This window comes from Vicugna pacos, chromosome 31 (assembly GCF_048564905.1).
Source record: "Vicugna pacos chromosome 31, VicPac4, whole genome shotgun sequence".
Lineage (NCBI taxonomy): Eukaryota > Metazoa > Chordata > Mammalia > Artiodactyla > Camelidae > Vicugna > Vicugna pacos.
Window position 1 is genome coordinate 23,965,509 of NC_133017.1, and position 22,113 is coordinate 23,987,621.

A 22,113-nucleotide genomic window follows, 5' to 3' on the forward strand; every position below is an offset into this window, starting at 1 on the left:
TGGGAGTGAAACTGCAGGTGTGTACCTCCCACCTCTCCCAGGTGTGGCCAGATTGCCCTTCAAAGTGACAAAGGACTTCACATCCCACCAGCAAAGCACAAGTTCTTATTTCTCCATATTTTCCAGCTCGTGGTATTACTCAGAATTCAAAGTTTTGCCAACGCCTTGGGTGTTAATAGTAATTTATACTAATTTTACATTAGATTTCACCAGTAAATAATGCAGTTGGACATAATCCATGTTGGTTAATAACCGCTGGATTGCTCGTTCATATGTAGGCTGTATTTATTTGTAGGTTTACTACTTGCATATTTTCTTACTTGCTAAAACTTCTTTGTAGCTCCAAAATCAGTCAGTACTCAGGATGCTTTCTTGGTCACTGCTGGATGCATGCAGAGCAGTGAATGTTTTTGAGTTGCCCAGTGCACAAGTTCCCAGCTGAGGTCTGCCGTCTTGTTCCAGCTCTCCTGCTGCGCATGAGTCCTTTTCTTGGTCTGCTTACACTTTGTGCTCTTTGTTGGTGACGCTGCTGTTTAGAATGGTCCCATGCACAGTGCTGAAGCGCTGTCTTGTGTTCCTAAGCACTGGAAGGCTGGATGTGCCTTACAGGAGACATTCATTAGCTAAGCGTCATTCAGGCATGAGTTACTGTGCTGCCGGCCATGAGCTCATTACTAGTGAGTCATCAACCCACGTGAAGTAAGACGTCTTTAGACAGAAACACACATGAGACAAAGTTAAGTATTGATTGGTTGATGAAAATGTGATGACTGCAGACTTGCAGAAAACTCTCTCTACAGCTCATTATTCACTGAGCCACTGTGTGCATTTTTCATTAGGATACTCATCTTTTTCTGATTGAGTTTCAAGAGTTTTAAAATATATTCTGGATGTAATTTTTACATACTTTTTATGCCATCTTGAATTTATCTTCATGCTGGCATAAGCTAGGGTTCTCCTGTGATATTTTTCTGTATCAATGGCCTAGTGCCGTGGCACCATCTAATGAGTAGCCCCATCTGTCATCATTCAATTTAATGTCACTTCTGTCATCTATGAAATTTCCATACATGTGGATCTGCTTCTAAGCTCTCTATTTTGTTCTAGTAGCTTCTGTACCCAGAATAAATACCATAATATTCTAACAGTAAGCTTTATAGTATATCTTGCTATATATGTAGAGAAATACTTTGTTATTGCTGTGTATTAATTGTGTCTCCCTCCTTCCCAAATTCAGATTTTGAAGCCTTAACTCTCCTCCACCTGACTGTGTTAGAGATAGGGCCTTTAAGGAGGTAATTAAGGTTAAATGAGGTCATAAGGGTGGGGCCCTGATCTGATAGGCCTGGTGTCCTTGTAAGAGGAGGAAGAGACAGTAGAAGTCTCTGTGTCTTCTGTCTGGCACGTGGGGACACAGCGAGAAGGTGGCCATCTGAAAGCTAGGAACTAAATGGGTTGGCACTTTGATGTTGAACTTCTCAGTCTTCAGAACTGTGAGAAGTCAATGTCTGTTGGTTAAGCCCCCCTAGTTTGTGGTGTTTGTTACAGCAGCTTGAGCTGGCTGATACAGCTACTCTATTGCTATGCCATTTTTTTCCGAGTTATCTTGGCTTTTCTCTTTTCCTCTCCCATATGAATTTTGTCAGTTTATATTTTTGTTGGAATTGCATAGAAGTTTGATTTTTTACAGTTATAAAGGTGATCATGTAGCTTTTCTTTTCTTTCAACATATTAATATTATTTTGTATAATAGAGTTCCTAACATTGAGTAACTTTATAGTTCTAGACTGATATCTGCTCAGTCGGGGTGAGATAGTCTTTTTTTTTTTTTTTGTCAAAGTTACCTTTATTTATTTATTTATTTATTTTTATTGAGTTATAATTAGTTTACAATGTTGTGTCAATTTCTGGTGTGCAGCACGATACTTCATTCATAAATATGCATATATTCATTTTCATATTCTTTTTCACCATGAGCTACTACAAGATATTGAATATATTTCCCCGTGTTTATCTATTTTATATATACCAGTCAGTATCTGTAAATTTCAAACTCTCAGTTTATCCCTTCTTACCCACCTCCCCCTGGCAACCACAAGTCTGTATTCTATGTCTGTGAGTCTGTTTTTGTTTTATATATTAGTTCATTTGTCTTTTTTTTTTTTAGATTCCACGTATGATATTCCCCACCCATATACTCATGGCATATGGTATTTTTCTTTCTCTTTCTGGATTATTTCGTGTGGAATGACATTCTCCAGGGATATCTATGTTGCTGCGAATGGCATTATGTTGTCATTTTTTATAGCTGAGTAGTATTCCGTTGTCTAAATGTGCCACAACTTCTTTACCCAGTCATCTGTCAATGGACATTTAGGCTGTTTCCGTGTCTTGGCTATTGTAGATAGTGCTGCTATGAACATTGGGGTGCAGGGGTCTCTTTGAGTTAGGGTTCCTTCTGGATATATGTCTAAAAGTGGGATTGCTGGGTCATAGGGTAAGTCTGTTTTTAGTCTTTTGAGGAATGAGATATTCTTTTAATATGCTGCTGAATTGATCTACTGATTCTGTGTTGGCAGCTGATCGTCTTTGTTTGGTTACTTTGTAGTCTAAGGCACCAGACCCTTGACAGTTGTCTTTCTGCGGCCATAATTTTTCCTCCACATTGACGGTGACTGTGTTTCAATTGACTAACCTCCACCTCCTTTACGATATCTTTGGAAGTTAACCAAAACAAAGAAAGGGAAAATCGGGCTTAGGGTTAACACAGAATCATCCACAGGTCGGCCCTGGAATATCACCAGCTTATCCAGTGCTGTGTCTCCTCTCTTGGGCTGTTTCCTGAGAAAGTGCAGAGCAGTTACAGCTCTTTCATTGTTGGTCTAGTGGCGTCTCCTGTACCTGCAGATGGAGAATTGAAACAGTGAATAATGCTACAGCCCCGGTTGATCCCCGTGTCCGGCATGTTAGTGCCGGACACGCTGCTGATGGGTTTGAACCCTGAACGGGGTTGGCTGGCTGACTCACCCACTCCGGGCTCACGCTCCATCCCCTGCCCGCTGCCCCAACGTGTCCACACACCTGGCCCCCGGCAGTGTGGTGGTCATCACTGTGTGTGTGTTGAGGGAGGCGGGGGTGGCGATCCTCAGAAGTTCAGGGATTTATTACCATTTAAACATTGTTTTCCCTTCTATCCATTTGAAGGGAGGGGCGAGGAGGGTGTGTATATGCAGAACAAAAGCTTTAAGAACAGGCTGTTTCTCCACAGAGAGAAGTTCAAAGACAGGGTTATTATAGCTTACCCAGGTGGCAGTTTTGGTAATGCGAGGGGATTAACAGGAGGTATGTGTCTCAGACTTCATGTATGGGTTTCATTTATATCTGCTTTTTTAAAACGTGGTTTATTTTCACGATGATGGATGCATACCTCCCCTGGTGGGGCGGCCACTGGGGAGGTGGGTCCACAGGGCAGAGGGATGCTCCCTGAAGCCTGCGCATGGGGGCTTCCGTGTCTCCTGTGTTGGCTCGGGCCACCCCGGTGGCCCACAAGTGCGTACACGCACCGTGTGCTTCAGCAAAAACGTCTGCTTAAAGGAAAGTGTGATTTTTTTTGGACAGTTGAAAGTGATGTTAATTATTGGCCTCTGGGAAATCACCTGCCTTGAGGCCATGTCCTGAGCCTCTCTTATTTCTGGCTTCACAAGCTGCAGATAATTCCAAGGCTTCAGCCATTCCCCACCCATATACTCATGACCCTGCATTCTCTGCTTCTAAGTCTGCCTTATCTCCCCATCCCCAGGCCCCCGCGTTTCAGCCCGTCTCTGGGCAGATGACTCACGGGCACCTCACATGGTGCGTGTCTCAACGGAACTCAGCCTCCTTCTGCCTCAAACCCCTTCCATTGCTGCTGGAGGGGGTGGGGGGGTCATCCTAAGACTGGTGCAAACTTTATTCTAATTACAGGGAAATAGCACTATTTAAAAAGACAAAACAAAACTGAAACTGCCAACTGGGAAGCCAGTAATTAAAAATGATTTCAGGAGAAATCAGGCTGCCTTCCCAGCAAGCTGGTAAAAGGCGACTCACTCGGACAGAAGGCCAGCAGTTAGCATCTGATGTTAAATGCACTAAGGCAGCAGCCTGATCAGGCTGAGGAGGAAGCAGGAGAAATACGCAGTAACACATTCCATGCGCCCTCTACGGCTTTTTTTTTAACATTTTTTATTGATTTATGATCATTTTACAATGTTGTGCCCACTACGTCTTTTTGTTCTAATTTGAGCCCATGTGTTGGCTCTTACGCCCCAACGTGCATGGATGAGAGCTTTCCACACCCCGACCTCCAGATTTACCCAAGGTCACCAGTCTTCCGGGGTTGATGTGAGAGGAACTGCCCCCCCGAACATGGTAGACGAGGCAGCGTTTACTTGCTAGTGAACTGTTAACGCTGGAGACCCTGTGTCTCTGCCCCTGGGCAGCTCGTGTGATCCCAGCCTTACAAGTGGCCGTTGCAAAAGCCAGCGTTTCTGAAAGGTTCTGCTGCCTTGAGTTTTTATGCCATGAGCTTTGCTGCTGGGTGTGTTCAGATGGACCAAGTGCCCATTTTTGCCACATCTCAGAGAACATCAATATAATTGGATGCCAGGAGTGTTTCATCTCAGAAGCAGAGAGAAAGAAAGTATGATGTCTGATTTTCAAGGAAATCGTTCATTCATTTATTAATTTAACACACAGATCTTGAGGGCCCATTATGTGTCCGGCTCTGTTCAAGGTGTCAGGGCTTTAACAATGAATGAAACAGACAAACACCCCAAAATTCCTGCCACGTGCTGCTTGCGTTCTCCTGGGAGACGCTTATGTCTGGCTTCTTTCACAAAATATAATATCTGAAAGACGATGCCTGTGGTTTCGCCCTTTTAATTGATAACAAATATTCTGTTGTGTGAAGATACTTCAGTGTGTTCATTCACCTGTCAGTGGGCATTTGGGCTTCCTCTTTGGGGCAGTTATAAATAAGCTGCTGTGGACATTTGTGCTCAGCTATTTGGGGGAACGCGTTTTCATTCTTCTCGGGTAAATCTTAGGTGTGAGATTGCCCGGTCAGATGGATGTATAAACTGTAAGAAATTGTCAAACTCATTCCCAGAGTGGTCTTTCCGTCGCACACTGCCCCCAGCACCGTGGGAGAGTTCCAGCTGCTCCACGTCCAACATCTGATGTCGTCAGTCACTTAATTGTAGCCATTCTCCATCACTGTGTCATGATGATTCCTGATGCTTTAATTACGTTTCCTCAATCACTAAAAACAGGACCATCTTCTAAGGACACATTTTTTGTGACGTATCTGGCCTTTTGTCCAATTTTTACTGTGTTGTTTGTTTTCCTGTTGAGTTATGGGAGCTCTTTGTATATTGTGTGTATAATTCCTTTGCCAGAGAGATGCAAAGTGTTTTGTTCCATCCTGTGGCTTGACTTTTTTTATTTTCTTAGTGCTGTCTTTGGATGAACAGGAATATTGAATTTTGGTAAGTCTTGTTAGATTACCGGCAGGTCACCTGAAGCTTACGGCGTTTAGTATCAGTTTTTGTTGAAGATGTTTCTTCCTCTGCGTCACTCAGGCAGGAAGCCTGTTTATTACAGGCGTGCTAAGAACCAGCAACTGTGAAACTGGTTTAACCGCTTTTAACAAAAAACTGGGGGAATAGTTACCGTCTCACACTTCACATGAATTTTGACCCTGATTACTTTTCAACCTCAAAGGAGCCAACTTTCCTTTAAAGCTTATTCGTTATATATATGTATATATCAAGGACTTTATCTAAGCTTTTCTTCAAACTGTAGCACGTACCGTTGAGGGAAGGTGCTGAGCAGACCCGCATCCTCTCAGCCGTTTGTGGAGAAGCCCTTTCCATCACAGCGCCATGACTCCTTCTACAGTTTCCTCTCAATCTCCCTCTCCTTTCCTGTTGCTTTTTTTTAACCCACTACTGTGGTTACTTCTCCCTCCCGCTTTCCTCGACCGTGAACTTGTGGGTGTGCATGTTCCTCCTTCCTCTGGGTAACTAATGCCGGGCAGCCCCGGGAAGGGAGGAGCTTTCCAGAACTGAGTTTCTGTAACATTGACCTTCTGCGACTCGGTGAGCGTGTTTTAAGGGGTTTTACAGCAGGCGGCTTCTGTCTCGGCAGTCTCCTTTGGTCTCTGAACGACCAGCTTCGCAGACTTTCTCCAGCTCTGTCGTTCTTCAGAGGTCCCAGACGAATCCAGGTGAAGGTGAAGCATAATTTCGTTTGAAACGGAGAAGTAATTACTCCACTTGTTTTCTTAAAATTCAGAAGCCCGAAGGATGCCATTGTCCAGCCACTTCTGTTTGCATTTCTGGACATTCTCTAAAATTCAGATGGGAAGCCCGCTGAGACGAGAAAGCTGTGGACGAGACGTGATGGCCTTAAGCCCCTTCTCAGCGTGTCTTCCCTGCACCCTTGTTGATTCCCCCATCCTGAGGGCACCTGGCCGGTGGCCAGGGAGAAACCCACAGGGAGGGACCAGGCTTTCCATCCCTTGACTCTTTCATTTTTATATTATTTTATTGAAGTATAGTCAGTTTACCATATTGTGTCAATCTCTGGTGAACAGCATCGTGTTTTAGTCATACACATACACACATACATTCCTTTTCATATTCTTTTTATTATAAGTGACTACAAGATACTGAATATAGTTCCCTGTGCTACGCAGTAGAAACTTGCTGTTCATCTATTTTTATATATAGTAGTTACTATCTGCAAATCTTGAACTCCCAATTTATCCCTTCCCACCCCGTTACCCCCCTGGTAACCATAAGTTGTTCTCTATGTCTGTGAGTCTGTTTCTGATCTGTAAATAAGTTCACTTGTGTCTTTTTTTTAAGATTCCATATATGAGTGATCTCATATGGTATTTTTCTTTATCTTTCTGACTTACTTCACTTAGAATGACAATCTCCAGGTCCATTTATGTTGCTGCAAATGGCATTATTTTATTCTTTTTTAGGGCTGAGTAGTATTCCATTGTGTATATGTAGCACAACTTCTTTATCCAGTATCTCTTGACTCTTGAAGCAGAGAAGAGAAATTGCCCACCCTTGTGGGATCACCCAAGGGACTTACTGAATCAAATCTCCTACCCTAGGCATGGCTGATGTTAATAGGAACACACACATCTTACCACTTTCCTAGCATAGCAGGGGAGCCCCCTCAACCCAGCCTGCAGGTGGTGACATGGGGCTCACACACCGGGACAGAGTTGACTTGCACTTGTGTTTGTGTATTTGGCAAGTGTACACATTGGTTTTAGTGAGAGTGAGAGAGGGCTGAGTTGGCTGTCTTGTTAGCACCTGTGCTTGCATATTTAAACTATATTTAAGGAATCCTTGACCCAAAGAAATGATGGGGCTGGGGAGCTTGAGAGAAAGGGCATCCGGCTCTTGTTGACACCAGCATCTCTCCTATTTAGATTATTTATGGCTCCAGGTTCTTTTCTTTGAGAAAGAAGCTTTCTTCAGGGTCCGAGAAGACAGCAGAGGAGGGAGGGAGCCGGGGGCGGCTCGTGTCCCGCCAGCCCCTTTGTCTCCACTGTTACCCAGCGTCCAGCTTTTACACTGACACAGGGATCCGTAAGGCCCTTTGGTCGGATTGGACGCAGCCCAGCTTTCGTTCAGGGATGGTCTAGATCAGCGTAGGGTGGATGGCAAGCGTTAGGCTTATGGCAGGTTGCAGATTGGTTAGAAAACAAGCAACTTAATTACAGGCCCCAGGCACTTGCTGAAGCTTGTCCTGGGGGCGCCAGGCCCCCTCTCCTGTGAGCTCCAGCTGACAGCAGCCCTGATATATGCGCCACGGCCCGCTTTCACTGTCTCTTTGGAGCATCCTTTGAAAAGCATCGGGGTGCTTAGGTTGACTGATCTCATCGGCTGAAGGCAGGACCAACAGGTTTTACTGAAAATAATCAAGCAGGCTGTCCCCTGCCAGCGGGGAAGGTCCGACTGCGGGGCGGAGGCGGGGCTGCGCCTTTGTGCGTCTCCCTCTCCGTGACCCGTACTTCTGCACGTGGTCTGTGCTCCGTGGCAGTGACGAGGCCACACCTCTGTTGTGTAATAGACGCAGCTCCCTGTCCAAGCTCTTTGAGGGCCTGCCCGACTTTTCGGCACCCCCTCCACTGCTTTTCTCCGTTTCAAAGAATTCTCTCCCACCGTTTTAACGGTAAAATACGGTTTCTGGGTGATCGTCATTTTCTTAGAAGGCCTGCTTGCAAACAACAGAAGTGAATGGTGGTATAATAAGGCTAAGAGGAACGTGTTGGTCATTGGTGTTCTGTGTGTCTTTGAACGTACGCACGAGCACGTAGCCACCCGTGTGTGCACGTCACCTTTATAATCCATTTTTCACGCTCAATTCACCCTTCCTTGCTTCCATCCTCCCTCTCCTCTTAAAGACGCCGGAATTTTTTTTTTTTTAAGTTTACGGATTTTATATTGCAGAGCAATTTTAGGTTTACAGAAAAACTGAACAGAAAGTACAGGGGGTTCTTGGAGCGCTCACCTGCAGCCCTCCACGTGCCCGCATCTGCACATACGCACACAGCTCGTGTGTCAGTGTGGTGCATTTGTTGCCGTCCATGAGCCAACGCTGATGTGCTATTAGTAGCTGGTCCGTAGTTCACCTCGGGGCTCACTCTTGGTGTTAACACACTCTGTGAGTCTGCACAAATGTATCATGCCATGCACCCACCATTATAGTACCATACAGAATGGTTTCACTGCCCTGAAAACCCCTCTTCTATTTACCACCCCTTGGCGTTCACCGATCTGTTTACTGTCTTCATAATTTTGCCTTTTCCAGGATGCCATAGAGTTGGGCTCAAACAGCATGCAGCCTTTTCAGACTGACTCCCTTCACTTAATAATGTGCATTTAAGTTCCTCCATGTCCTTTCATGGTTTGAGAGCTCACTCCCTCTTGATGATGAGTAATATTCCATTGTCTGGAGGTACCACGGTTTCTCCATTCACCTGTGGATGTTTTGGTTGCTTCCAAGTTTTGGCAATTATGACTAAAAGCTGCTATAAGCATTCATGTGCAGGTTTTGGTGTGGACAGAAGTTTTCAGTTCATTTGGATAAGTACCAAGGGACCAATTTTAAAAGAAAAAAAAAAGAAAGCCATCGGGGATACGTGATACCTTCCGGTGTGCTGACAGACTGTGTGTTCACCAGGGATGACTACCACGAGGATGGATTCTGCCAGCCTTACCGGGGGATCGCCTGTGCCCGCTTCATTGGGAACCGGACCATTTACGTGGACTCCCTCCAGATGCAGGGCGAGATTGAAAACCGCATCACAGGTAGGGGCGCAGACCCTTGTGCTGAGACAAGGCGCATGCGTGCAGCTGCCTGTCACTCACGTGTGTGTTTCTGGTCCCTCTTGTGTGTCTTGTCGGTTACGACCTCGGGCGGTGAGTCCCCCGTTCCCTGCCTCCTGCAGTAGAAAGTCAGAGTTTTTTTTTTTTTTTTCAGAATCAGTTGCAATTACCACCGTGGTTCATTCTAAAATGTTCCCACTTGTCTGTTCAAATTAGCAAGCGCACTCCGCTCAGAATGTGCTTACACACTGAATCAGGCCACCCGCGTGGGTCGGAAGCCCTGTGTTGTCTTGTCCTCACCGTGTGGCCAGGGCCTCCTGTTCCAGGACCGCCACCCTGAGGCAGGCAGCCCGGCGCCCGCAACCTTCACTCTCGGCTGTGCCTTTCCCGACTCTGCGCCCTCTCGGAGCTGCGCGTGGTTGGGAGGTACCCGGGCCTGATTTTAGCTGTTGCGGGGAGAGGTTCCAGGCCATGTGCTGCGCCCGGGGACAGCGCAGTGAACTCAGACCCCCGTCGGCCCTTCGCTTCCAGGAACAGTCAGGTCTTCAGGCGCCTGCCTGCCGGTGTGAGGAAGGGAGCAGAGCGCGGAGGGGTGGAGCTGCCCGGCGTATGCCTTGGTAGCAGTTAGCATCTCTGGTTGGCGGGTAGTCCTCACACCGACGTCAAGGACTTCCTGGGGGCAAACCCCTGGAGTGAGAAGTGAGAAAGTGCACTAGACCAGGGCCCCCGAGGCCCCCCTCCTCCTGTCTCTGCTCTCCCCACAAGCACACCCTTCTCTCCAGGCTCTCTGAGGAACAGGGTCTTGCGAAGGTGACAGGGGACCCTGCTGAGCTAGGTTCTCTGCACAGTGGCTCTGGCCCCAGCCAACCCCTGGTGCGGGGCTCCCCAGAGGCTCTGGTGGGGTTCACGAAGGCTTGCCTGGTAAGGGCACAAGGAGGATCCCAGGTGGGCACTCAGGTGCCGCTGAATGTCCTTCCAAGTCCAGGGCAAGCCTGGCTTTGTCTTTTCCCCTCAGTCTGGAAGATCTAAGGTCAAGGTCACAGAGGGGCCCACCTGGCCCATGGTTACAGACCCCCTGAGGACACGGCCAGGTGTCCAGTGACAAACAGAAAGGCAGTAACGGGACCTGTAGATCCTGGAAGTCTCCGTCTTGGTCTAAGGGGAGAATGTCTTGAAAATGTCAGCATCTCTCACTGGAAAAGCTTTTGATTCCATTTAAAGCAGAACTTCTCAGACCTTTCTGACCTCAACACACAGTCAAAAGTGTCCTTTACACGTGACCAAGTGTACATACGCATCTGTTTCATAGCCCTGCGATGGGTTACGGGAAGCAACATGCACCCTTAACAGAGGCAGGGCTCTCTGAGTGTTTCTCTTCAGTTTCATTTCACTGAGGACAGAAGTTGGTTACGGCCTTAATGCGAACTGTGTGCCCTGACCTCCTCTGTTCTGTTCTAATCATCTTTTAAAATGCTGGCCGCAGACTCCAGAACTAATTGCACATCCCGCTAATTGGCAAACACTGATGGAAGACCCACGACTGTCCCTCGGTGACTTCTTCAGGAATTGTTTAAAGGATTAGCAGCTCGGATGGCTAAGCGGACTCATTTTGCAGCGGTTTTTAGATAGAAGTTTAGAAGGAGGAGTCGCTAGATGTGTGGGGTTTCTTTGAAAAAAACAAAGGTGAGGTTGCTCTGGACTGACTGACGTGTGCGTTGGCCGTGGAGATGGTCTGTTCGGAGAGAGTCCCCAGGACTGGTTCCAGGGGAGCTCCCCAGGGGATGGGCCCCAGCAGCCCTCCGTGTGACGTGCAGGGTGTGGATAAAAGCAAGGACACGAGCTGGTGCCTAGAACCACCCTTCGGAAATAAGCTCTCACCTGATGGGTTCGGGGAGGGGAGGAGGGGAAATCCTAAAAGGGTCAGTCGTGACATCCTGCCCGTTTATACCCCGAAAGGAACACCATGTTTGGCTTTCTCAGCTCTTTCCCTGCCTGGGGGCAAAGGTCAAGACCTCCGGATGGTCAGTCGCCAAAGCCACGTGATGGGACTGAGCTGGGTTCAGACCTGCTTCTTCAACCCCAGAGATCTTAACTTCTCACCTGTCTGTTCCTCAGTTTTATTTTACTGTTTTATTAATTTTTAACTTTTTAAATTTTGAAGTGAGAGCAAGTTTATTTAGAAAGAGGCACACTCCATGGACAGAGTGCAGTCCGTCTCACTCAGAAGGGAAGACAGCTCAGGAGATACACACTCCATAAAAAGCGTGGCCACTTGACAGATAAAGACCCAGGCCCAGAAAGGACCGGGTGACTGTCCGGTAGTAAAGGACGGGGCAGGGCCGGACCTGCGCTCCCAGGCCGGCTCATCCAGCCCCACCCACCTGGTGGGTCTCTTGGGGGAAAGGGGCGCCAGCAGCGCCACCTGCTGGCCATGCTGGGCATGGCGCCACAAGTCCCGGGCCGAGCTGGAGCGCCCCAGGGACTTAAATTCCAGCCTCTCGGGTTTCCTACCCCCACCTCTCAGCAGAGTGTGCAGGCAACGGGGCCCCCTCTTTCTCTAGCTGCCCAGGTCAGATCGTTATACGCAGCTCGTTCACAGATTACACTGGGTGGGCCTTCTGGCTTGGGCGCCGGACGGCGGATGCCTTCCTTGGAGCCCTGACCGTCACAGCCAGGAGCGCCCTGGAGTGACCACCTTCCCTCCTGCCACTGGCAGCTCGGCTCCCGCTCACCTGCCCAGACCTGGTCCCTGCAGCCCCCACCCCCTTCCTTTCTCTAGTCAGCTGTCCGGTTCCCCCCATCAAGCGTCCTGTGACGTCTTGCCCCTAAAAAGCAAGCCCACTGGCCTGGGCTCCAGCGCTCCCGCAGCTTTACGCCAAGCTCCCCCCACCCTCACCCCCCGCCGCCGCGTGACCCCGCCTCGAGCCTCCCCAGACTCCGCCAGAGGAGGCTCTTTCAGTCCAGCCACCTCCCCCCAGGGCAGCATGTCACAGGGCTGATGGTCCATCTTCCTGGCACATTGTCTGCATCCCCGGGGGCATCCTCTCGCAGGCCAGGCCGCCTCTCTGCTCCCAGGTCCCGGGATGTCCGGGAGACCAAGGCCTTTGTGCCTCTTCTCCAGTCTCTCCTAGAAGCCTCTCAGCCCACGGCTTCACCTCCCCCAGTTCACAGCAGGCCCTTAGGAAGTGGCCTTGGGTCTGATAGCAGGACCTTCCTGACGTGGACGCCGCGTCCGGCTGGATGAGATGTGGGGCTTTGCTTCACTTCTTTCTTGTTTCGCTTTTGACGTTTGTAAGTGAAGCTCTAGGACTGGGGCCTTCTGTGTCTGGTGCAAATCACGGCGGAGGGGGAGCGGGGCACGGATGGGAAGTGGGGGCAGGGATGCGGGCAGGGCGGGGGGGGCTGGGCGGGAGATGGGCCAGGGGCGTCGCTGGAGCAGGAGGCACGAGGGGAGACGGGCCAGGGGCGGCGGGCAGCGGGACGCCCCCCGTCCTAACGCTGGCCTCGCCGCCTCCGCAGCCGCCTTCACCATGATCGGCACGTCCACGCACCTGTCGGACCAGTGTTCGCAGTTCGCCATCCCGTCCTTCTGCCACTTCGTGTTCCCGCTGTGCGACGCGCGCTCCCAGGCGCCCAAGCCGCGCGAGCTGTGCCGGGACGAGTGCGAGGTGCTGGAGAGCGACCTGTGCCGCCAGGAGTACACCATCGCGCGCTCCAACCCGCTCATCCTCATGCGGCTGCAGCTGCCCAAGTGCGAGGCGCTGCCCCTGCCCGAGAGCCCGGACGCCGCCAACTGCATGCGCATCGGCATCCCGGCCGAGAGGCTGGGCCGCTGTGAGTCCGCGCGCGCGCGCCCCCGGGGGGCCGGGGGGCCTGCCTCTTAGAGCCCCGGGACCCCGTTCTGTCGGGGGGAGCCCCCAGACCCGGCCCTCACGCCAGGAGGGCAGCCAGCCAGCTCCAGGCACACAGCCCACTCGGCCCCGCCTGTCTGGGGGACCCGAGTAAGTCACTCTGTCCCATGGACACCAGGCTTGCTTCTTTAAGATGGGAGTCCTCTCCGTGCCTGCTGCCAAGGCTGTGAGGACCTTTAGGGGACGCAGGGCTGGCCTCCAAGCCTGCCTTGATCCACAGGCACCTCTCAGCACTCACTGAGTCCGGGTGGTGGCTCTCCTTGAAGGGGGCGACCAAGAAGAGATCACCCCTCTCCCAGGCTGGAGAAGTAATCACTGCCTTGGCTGGGCTGGGTTTCCAGGAGGGTGGCTGGGCCCTCGCCTGGTCTCCAGACCCAGGGTACCATCCAAATCCCGCTGCAGGGCTGGCCCCATGGCACCTTGGGCCAGCTGCTCAAATACCCACATCCTCCTATTACACGGCGATGTAACCACTGACCCCAGGAACTGGAGTGGGGATTAACTGAGTTACTATTTGGAGAGTTCTTAGAATCGTACCTGCACAGAGCAAGCACTGTGGAGCCAGTGGTCCACAGATCCACAGCCCAGCTGTGGCTCAGAGAGGCCCCGGATGTCCCGGGTGGTGCAGTGAGCGCGGGGCTCTGCTCACACGGGGCTGAGCTGCATCCTCACGGGGTTATGGGCCAGGCCTGGGAGCTTCCCTTCCCTCCCACACAGTTTGGTTTTGCTTCCAGTGCGAGTGAACCTGAGGTTGGGGGCTGACATTCTCGTGGTGGAATGGGGGCGCCTGGTGGGTCCGAAGGGGTATCAGGGCCACGGAATGACTTCCGATGGGCGGGCTGTCTTGCCCGTGTCCGGCTCTGGCGCACCTGCCAATTTAATTGGTGGACTTGGGGCTGTTACCATTCTTTTTAATGCTGCTTTTCTTGGACATTATGGCAAGTCCTCTGGTCTTTTGGAAATGCCAAACTGGGGACCTGCAGACCAGGTGGTTTTGCTGTTCCTTTCCGGGATAGTTGAAAGAAGGTGCTGTCTGTCCCCCGGGAGGAGGGCTGCGTCCTCTGACTTTGCGGGCCTTCTCACGCGTCCTCTCTCGCAGACCATCAGTGCTACAACGGCTCGGGCACGGATTACAGAGGGACGGCGAGCACCACCAAGTCGGGCCACCAGTGCCAGCCCTGGGCCCAGCAGCACCCGCACAGCCACCGCCTGACCAGCGCCGACTTCCCCGAGCTCGGAGGGGGGCACGCCTACTGCCGGAACCCCGGGGGGCAGATGGAAGGGCCCTGGTGCTTCACGCAGAATAAAAACGTACGCATGGAACTGTGTGACGTACCTTCTTGTAGTATGTATTCTCTCTCTCTTTTTTTTAAAGTGTTGACTGTGGGGTGCTCTTTGTGATGACACGGGACCAGGAGGCGGGTGGCTCTGGGCCGCCCGCCTCCCTCCCCGCCATGTCACCACCGTGGTTATTTGTTTGAAGTAAAGCTGTTGCTGGTTGTTAAAGTAAAATCTGGTCGTTACAGGATGTCTTAAGTTATAGAAAAGTCTAAAGAATAATGCGCAAATCACCTTTAATTTCTCCACTCAGCACAGACTGCTGCTTACACTTGGGGGCCCTTCCATCAGCCCTTTTTTCCGTGTGTGGTCCCGGGATATTCAGTTTGGCATCTTGTTTGTCAATTAACATAGCCACGTATTTCCCGCTATTAGTAAAAATGCTTCCTGTGTGAGTTACCACTGGCTTCTCAGAGCAGCATCCGTAGAGGGGCACAGCCTCCTGCTCCCCTCCCTCGCCTCCCACTCTGTTCAGCTTTCACCCCTAGCCTTGGCAGAGTGGGGAGAAAGTAGAACTTAAATCTCTTCACTGGTCTCCCTGCAGTTTCCCTCTTAAATTATAACTGGGAGGAGAACGTGTAGTTAATGGTTGCAGACTTTACAGGCGTCATTATCTCTGTGCAGGAATGCATTTGAAGAATGAAAATGCTGAGGGTTGGGTACAGCTCAGTGGTAGGGCACATGCTTAGCATGCACGAGGTCCTGGTTTCCATCCCCAGTACCTCCATTAAAAAAAAAAAAAGAATGAAAGCATTGATAGTTAGATTATAGGATAGCTACCCTTTGGAATGCTACAGTTGTTTAAAAAAAATTCCCTGCAAGGAAGGATGTTCATATTGACTTGTTAAGGGAACGAAGCAAGTTGTAGGGCAATAGATGTGTTATGTCTTTTTGCTTTCTCTTTCTGCCTTTCTATTTGTCTTTTTCTCTCCTCGTCCTCCCTTCCATCTTTCTCTCTCTTTCTTCCTTCCTTTCGTTCTCTCCCTCTTCCTTCCTTCCTTTCTCCCTTCCTTCCTTCCTCCCTCCCTCCCTCCCTCCCTCCCTTCCTTCCTTCCTTCCTTCCTTCCTTCCTTGTAAAAGAAACAAAATGAGTGAAAGGTATGTGAATGAGCACACAGACACCCCTGTATTTCATGGAAAAAGTCCTGGGAAGAAACCCCAAACTTTTAGCAGTGACTTCGCAAGACCTACAGAGTGTTGAAACATAAGATGTTTTTACAACGAGCAGTCATTATTTTTGCAATTAAAAATAAAGCAAAACATAAAGAAAAATATGTACCTTCTTTGCCCTGGCAATTCCAGGAGTCTTGTGTTGCCGACATATTTGCACTTAAAGGGCAGAAATGCAAGGTTATTTATTGCAGAATCGCTTTTAGTAGCTCAGTGAGAAAGGAATTGTTTGCCAGCAGAGGGCTGGATGGTAACTGGAGCACATCCGGACCGTGGGACGGTACGCAGTTCTTGATAAATGCCTGGAGCTGTCTGTTCTGCAAGAAAAGTGGCCCGAGATACAGAAATTCTGCCACAAAACCAGGACCAGGAGAATATGGATGATATGATTCTATTTTAAATGAATTCCATTTAAAATTCTATTTTTAAAGAATTATATGAAACAGGTGCTTTTGTTTGTCAAATTCCTGGACTGTCAGTCATTTCATGTTCAACTTAAATATATACATAAAAAAATTAAGTGAATACCAACCTGTTAACAATGGTACAGCCTTTGGTGAAATTAGCCACTAGGGGTCTTCACTTTTCTGTAATACTATAATTATTAATAAGCAAGGGTGCTGTTGGTGATTTTTTTAGAAGATAATGATAAAATCAATGATTGTAGAAACCTCTGGGTGGACAGTGTTCCCATCTCTACCCTTGGTCTGGGGAGTCTGGAATGTGCCCCCACCTGACCCTCATGAAAAATAACCCAGAATCTCCACTGCCCCTGAAACTTCTAGAACATCTGCCCCCAGGGTGGGGCCAGGAGAGTTCCGTGTGTGGTTTGATTTGATCTGATCTTCTGGAGTCTGGGGAGCAAGACTGGATTTGGGACGATGCTTTTTCATGCTGGTGGGGAGAGCGGTCATTTTTTAGAATGGAATTCATCTCTCAGGGACCTCGTGGACCAAATGACTTGTTTGCTTTCAGGTGGAGAGCTCATTACTCACTCACTGTTCAAAGGGACGCCCAAGTCCCATGTAATTACTCACCAGGTTAATATGAAAACTGCTGGAGAAGTGAGGGGCGGTGGCGAGGCGGCCTTTTGGGGAACTTGCGTTCCGCCACTCGCCCTGCAGAAGCCCCAGCCCTCCTTGAGTCGTCAGCACTGGTGCCGGCGATGCTTCAGCCTTGCGGCCGGGGGCCCTCGCCGTCTTTCCATGAGTCCTGCCTGGGGAGACAAAGCCTCGCTCTTCACTGTGGACAAGCTGAAGGCAAAACGCCTCAAAGCCTCAGACCGTGCACCTTAGCATTTTTTTTTTAATTGAAGTATAGTCAGTTACAGTGTGTCAGTTTTCGGTGTGCACCGTAATGTCCCAGCCATGCATATATATGCATATACACACATATATTCGTTTTCATATTCTTTTTCATTAAAGGTTATTACAAGATAATGAACATACAGAAGAAACTCGTTTTTTATATACCTTACCATTGTTTTTGAACATTTCTTGTGCCCCAGTGCATACTGTGGGGTCAAACTCATTGGCTGCCAGCGCACTTTTAAATCAAATGCACTTCAAACGATTATCTCCAGAGAATGTGTGCTCATTGTACCGCAGTGTGGAAACCCTGAAAACGTTGAAGGAAGGCAAGGACCATCTCTAATCCCAGGATCCGGTTTTCTTCCCTGGGGACGAGCCCGACAGAAGTGCTCCGTGGAGTTTTGCATTGAAGATGCAAAGGGCAGAGCGCCTATTCTGGCCGTGTTCAGATTAGGAAGGAAGCTGGTGGTGGTTCCTGCTGCTGCGGGACCTTCAGAGCTGATTGGGTTTTGTGCTCTGCATTCTGGTCTGTTTCTGTGGCGGGCAGGTTTAGGTTCCGTCTTAGAAATGCAGAGCGAACTGTGCATTTAGGGGAGACTTTCCCTCTTTGGGGTTTGGTTTATATTTCTGTCCTTTTGGGCAGCTGACCTGGTTATCTCCTTGTGCTGAAGGATTTTAGTTGGAGGTGGGAATGGGTCGGTGGAGGGCTTGGAGTTGAGAAGGGGGATGTTTCCTGGAAAATTGTAACCACCTGGCTGTTCACAGGTCCCCAGGACAGCAGCAGGATGGGCATCCTGTACATCTTGGTCCCGAGCATCGCCATCCCCTTGGTCATCGCGTGCCTCTTCTTCCTGGTCTGCATGTGCCGGAACAAGCAGAAGGCTTCTGCCTCGACGCCGCAGCGGCGGCAGCTGATGGCCTCCCCCAGCCAGGATGTGGAGATGCCTCTCATTAGCCAGCACAAACAGGTCTCTGGGCCCATGTATTTAAAGAGGCAGCTCCTCCAGCCTTAACCTCTGCCTGGGGATTGGTTACCCCTAACGCTAGGGTTCTTCATTTGCTTGATACACGACACACGGTTCTTTTAAACTGGCCTTCATTTTGCCATTTCTTCTCTGAACTATATCAGGACTTTTGTGTCCTTAGGAAATAAACGGAATTCACTCTTCACCCTCAGCCAAGACCAGCCCTGTTAGCACGGGCCCGAGGGAGCTGTCCTCACTCCGCGGTGCTTCGACTGTCCCCACGGGAGGACACACCAAACAAGGGCTCTGGTTGCCCCACCATTTGAGGGTGGATGTGGCATTTTTAAGGGATGAGGGCCTTTTTTCTGGTCAGTTTGGGGTTGGGTTGCTTTTGCTGTGTTTCGTTTTCAGGGAAGGACAGAGCAACAGTCCTGTAGTGGAGGTGGGACAGCCCCCCCCCCCCGAGTTCTTAGGGTAACGGGAACACCCTGCAGTGCAGGACAGGAGAACGTCTGTCCCCGTCGCCCAGCTGCAGAGAAGGGACATTACGTTCTTTGCAAGCTTTAGGGGGAAAATTACTTCCACCCAGGCTTTGAGGAGTGGACTCATTGAGCTCTGTAGCCAGGAGTCACTGTGTTTGCTGGGGGCGGGGGCGGGCCGGAAGGGGAGGACACGGATTCCTCTGGGGTCACAGAGCCTCCGAGGACAGGGGCCGGGCACACAGAGCGGGCGAAGGTGGAGAAGCCGGGAGGGGAGCTGTTCAGACCAGTTTCACCTTTGTGGTGCTTCTGTCAAAGGCATCTAATGGGGATGTAATCAAGAGGAAACAGCAAGACAGGCCTTTTGCAGAGCATCTGGCCTGGGCGCTAAAAATGACGCAAATCCTGGGATGTGCACCTCTGGGTTCAACAGTGAGACACGGCGTCCTGCTGTCATGGGCAGTGGGGCCTGGGCCTGTCTGTCGGCTCATAGCAGGGCGTGGCAGGAAAGGCCGAGTGGGGGACACGGCTGGGGGAGGTGAGCTCAGCTTGGCTCACGTGTGTGTGTGTAACTAGGTGTGCACACACACCCTCACACAGGCACACTCTGCAGTGGCACTTTGGGGCGGGGGCATAATTTGCAGGCTGGTCGGGTCCCGTTTTGAAGGTTTCATGCAGCCTCGTGGCATCAGGGCACGTTTAAGAGCAGAGAGCGTGTGTGCGGCAGGCTGAGCCCGGGCGAAGCCGCACAGGCGAGTCCCCCGCAAGGAGGCGGCCCCTACGCCCAGCCCGGCCCCGAAGCCCGGCCCCGCCGCCTCCTGCCTCGGCGGCAGAAATGTCTCACGGGGGCTTTTCTTCTCCGCAGGCCAAACTCAAGGAGATCAGCCTGTCCACGGTGCGGTTCATGGAGGAGCTCGGGGAGGACCGCTTCGGGAAGGTCTACAAAGGCCACCTGTTCGGCCCGGCGCCGGGCGAGCAGACCCAGGCCGTCGCCATCAAGACGCTGAAGGACAAGGCGGAGGGGCCGCTGCGGGAGGAGTTCCGGCACGAGGCCCTGCTGCGGGCGCGGCTGCAGCACCCCAACATCGTCTGCCTGCTGGGCGTGGTGACCAAGGACCAGCCCCTCAGCATGGTCTTCGGCTACTGCCCCCACGGCGACCTGCACGAGTTCCTGGTCATGCGCTCGCCGCACTCGGACGTGGGCAGCACGGACGACGACCGCACGGTCAAGTCCGCCCTGGAGCCGCCCGACTTCGTGCACGTGGTGGCGCAGATCGCGTCCGGCATGGAGTACCTGTCCAGCCACCACGTGGTCCACAAGGACCTGGCCACGCGCAACGTCCTGGTGTACGACAAGCTGACGGTGAAGATCTCGGACCTGGGGCTGTTCCGCGAGGTGTACGCGGCCGATTACTACAAGCTGGCCGGCAGCGCGCCGCTGCCCATCCGCTGGATGTCCCCCGAGGCCGTCGTGTACGGCAAGTTCTCCGTGGACTCGGACATCTGGTCCTACGGCGTGGTCCTGTGGGAGGTGTTCAGCTACGGCCTGCAGCCCTACTGCGGGCACTCCAACCAGGACGTGCTGGAGATGGTGCGCAGCCGGCAGGTGCTGCCCTGCCCCGACGACTGCCCCGCCTGGGTGTACGCCTTGATGATCGAGTGCTGGCACGAGTTCCCCAGCCGGCGGCCCCGCTTCAAGGACATCCACAGCCGGCTCCGCGCCTGGGGCAACCTGTCCTCCTACAACAGCTCGGCGCAGACGTCGGGGGCCAGCAACGCCACGCAGACCAGCTCCCTGAGCACCAGCCCTGTGAGTAACGTCAGCAACGCCCGCTACGGCGGCCCCAAGCAGAAGGCCCAGCCCTTCCCGCAGCCCCCGTTCATGCCCATGAAGGGCCAGATCAGACCCATGGTGCCCCCGCCCCAGCTCTACATCCCCGTCAACGGCTACCAGCCAGTGCCGGCCTACGGCGCCTACCTGCCCAACTTCTACCCGGTCCAGATCCCAATGCAGATGGCCCCGCAGCAGGTGCCCGCCCAGATGGTCCCCAAGCCCGGCTCCCACCACAGCGGCAGCGGCTCCACCAGCACAGGGTACGTCACCACCGCGCCCTCCAACACGTCCGTGGCCGACAGGGCAGCCCTGCTCTCGGAGGGCACCGAGGACACACAGAATGTCCCAGAAGACGTGGCCCAGAGCCCCGTGCAGGAAGCGGAGGAGGAGGAGGACGGCTCCGTCCCCGAGACCGAGCTGCTGGGAGACAATGACACGCTGCAGATGGACGAGGCCGAGGTCCAGCTCGAGGCCTGAGGCTGGCCGGGCCGTGGCGCGCTCGGGGGTGGGGGGAGACGAGCCGCCTGGAGGAGTGAGCCCTGGGCACTGGTGGGCTGTGAGCATGTCACTGTGTGAAGCCCTGCTCTGTCGTCCTCTCGTGCACAGAGCTGCGCTGTGGCCACCTGTTTGGTTGGAGGGTCTTTTAGCCAATGGTGCCTGGCCAGGCAAGGTTGGCAGGCCCAGCAGGACGCACGGGGACCCCCAGGGCCACCTGCATTTCCCCGGAGGTAGATCAGCGGTGAGCACTGCCTGTGCATTGAAGGTGGCATCTTCCCTCCACGTCGCACATGGATCGAATACTTCCAGACTTTGGGGGAAACAGGCCTGCAGAAGGCAGCAAAGTGGGACCACGGGCTTTGCAAGTCCCAGCGACTGGCCTGTTGGATGAGGATGGAGAAGGATGCTTTTCTCTCTACTGCCCCCTGCGGGCGACAGCCTGCCTTCAGCCACCAAAGATGTGCAGGAACAGGACATGCCTTCTGCCCCCTGTCAGGGTCGGATGAGAAGGGGCTTCTGAGATGGGAGCTCCGTGTTACAACACAATGTGCCTTAGAAGAAACCCACACGACTTTGTCTTTTTGTGAAATGATTTGAATTACCCTGCATGTGTATTTTGCCCACTTTTCTGGAATTCAAGGGAAAGTTTTATGTTTTTTTTTTTCGGGGGGGGTTGGAATGTTAGAAAGGCAGCAATATTGTACAGAGCACAGTATTGTTATTTTTTTTGAAGAATCATGTACAGACCTTAAATGTAATTTATACGGTTTTTGTATGCCATTTTCATTGAAGTATTTTGAGCTGAAAATAATGACGTGGTAATTTAACTGTTCACGGTCCCCACTTTGGGGGGGCCACCTGATTGCGCTTCGGTTTGCTTGTGTTTGTACCACACGTAAGCGAGGTCCGTTCACTTCAGAGCTCCCGTGGGAGAAGGCCCACGGGCGCGCCGCCGCCGACACGCGGGACAGAGTTCGCGTGTAACGCCCACACCTGGTGTATCCATAAAGCGAAACAGAACGTCTGGCCGGCTCTCTGCAGGTCGTGAGGCTGCCAGGCGGCGGGAGGAGCTGGATAACGGAGACGCAGAGCGGTGACGATCAGAGGCTTGCGGGGCTGTCCGGGACCAGCCCCTCCGTTTGAATGTGGATGTACGTTGGCGGGCAAAGGATGAGAACAAGTGGTGTTGCTTTCCGCGGTGAGGTCTGCGGGA

At 51.7% G+C, this 22,113-nt stretch overlaps 1 protein-coding gene across 4 annotated transcripts in view; it reads left to right on the forward strand.

Annotated features, from left to right (window-relative positions):
• Positions 1-21,669, forward strand: part of ROR2 (receptor tyrosine kinase like orphan receptor 2) — a 189,308-nt gene extending 167,639 nt beyond the window's left edge. For 2 of the 4 annotated variants that reach the window (XM_072952444.1, XM_072952445.1), the window contains exons 5-9: positions 9,250-9,377; positions 12,915-13,229; positions 14,406-14,651; positions 17,890-18,092; positions 19,434-21,669. In XM_072952444.1, the coding sequence (XP_072808545.1) occupies positions 9,250-9,377; positions 12,915-13,229; positions 14,406-14,651; positions 17,890-18,092; positions 19,434-20,879 (2,338 nt within the window). In that variant the 3' untranslated portion in view covers positions 20,880-21,669. Of the gene's footprint in view, positions 1-9,249; positions 9,378-12,914; positions 13,230-14,405; positions 14,652-17,889; positions 18,190-19,433 lie in introns of those variants that run through there. The other 2 variants (XR_012065875.1, XM_072952446.1) reach the window with 2 other exon arrangements.
• Positions 21,670-22,113: the final 444 nt, after the last annotated feature.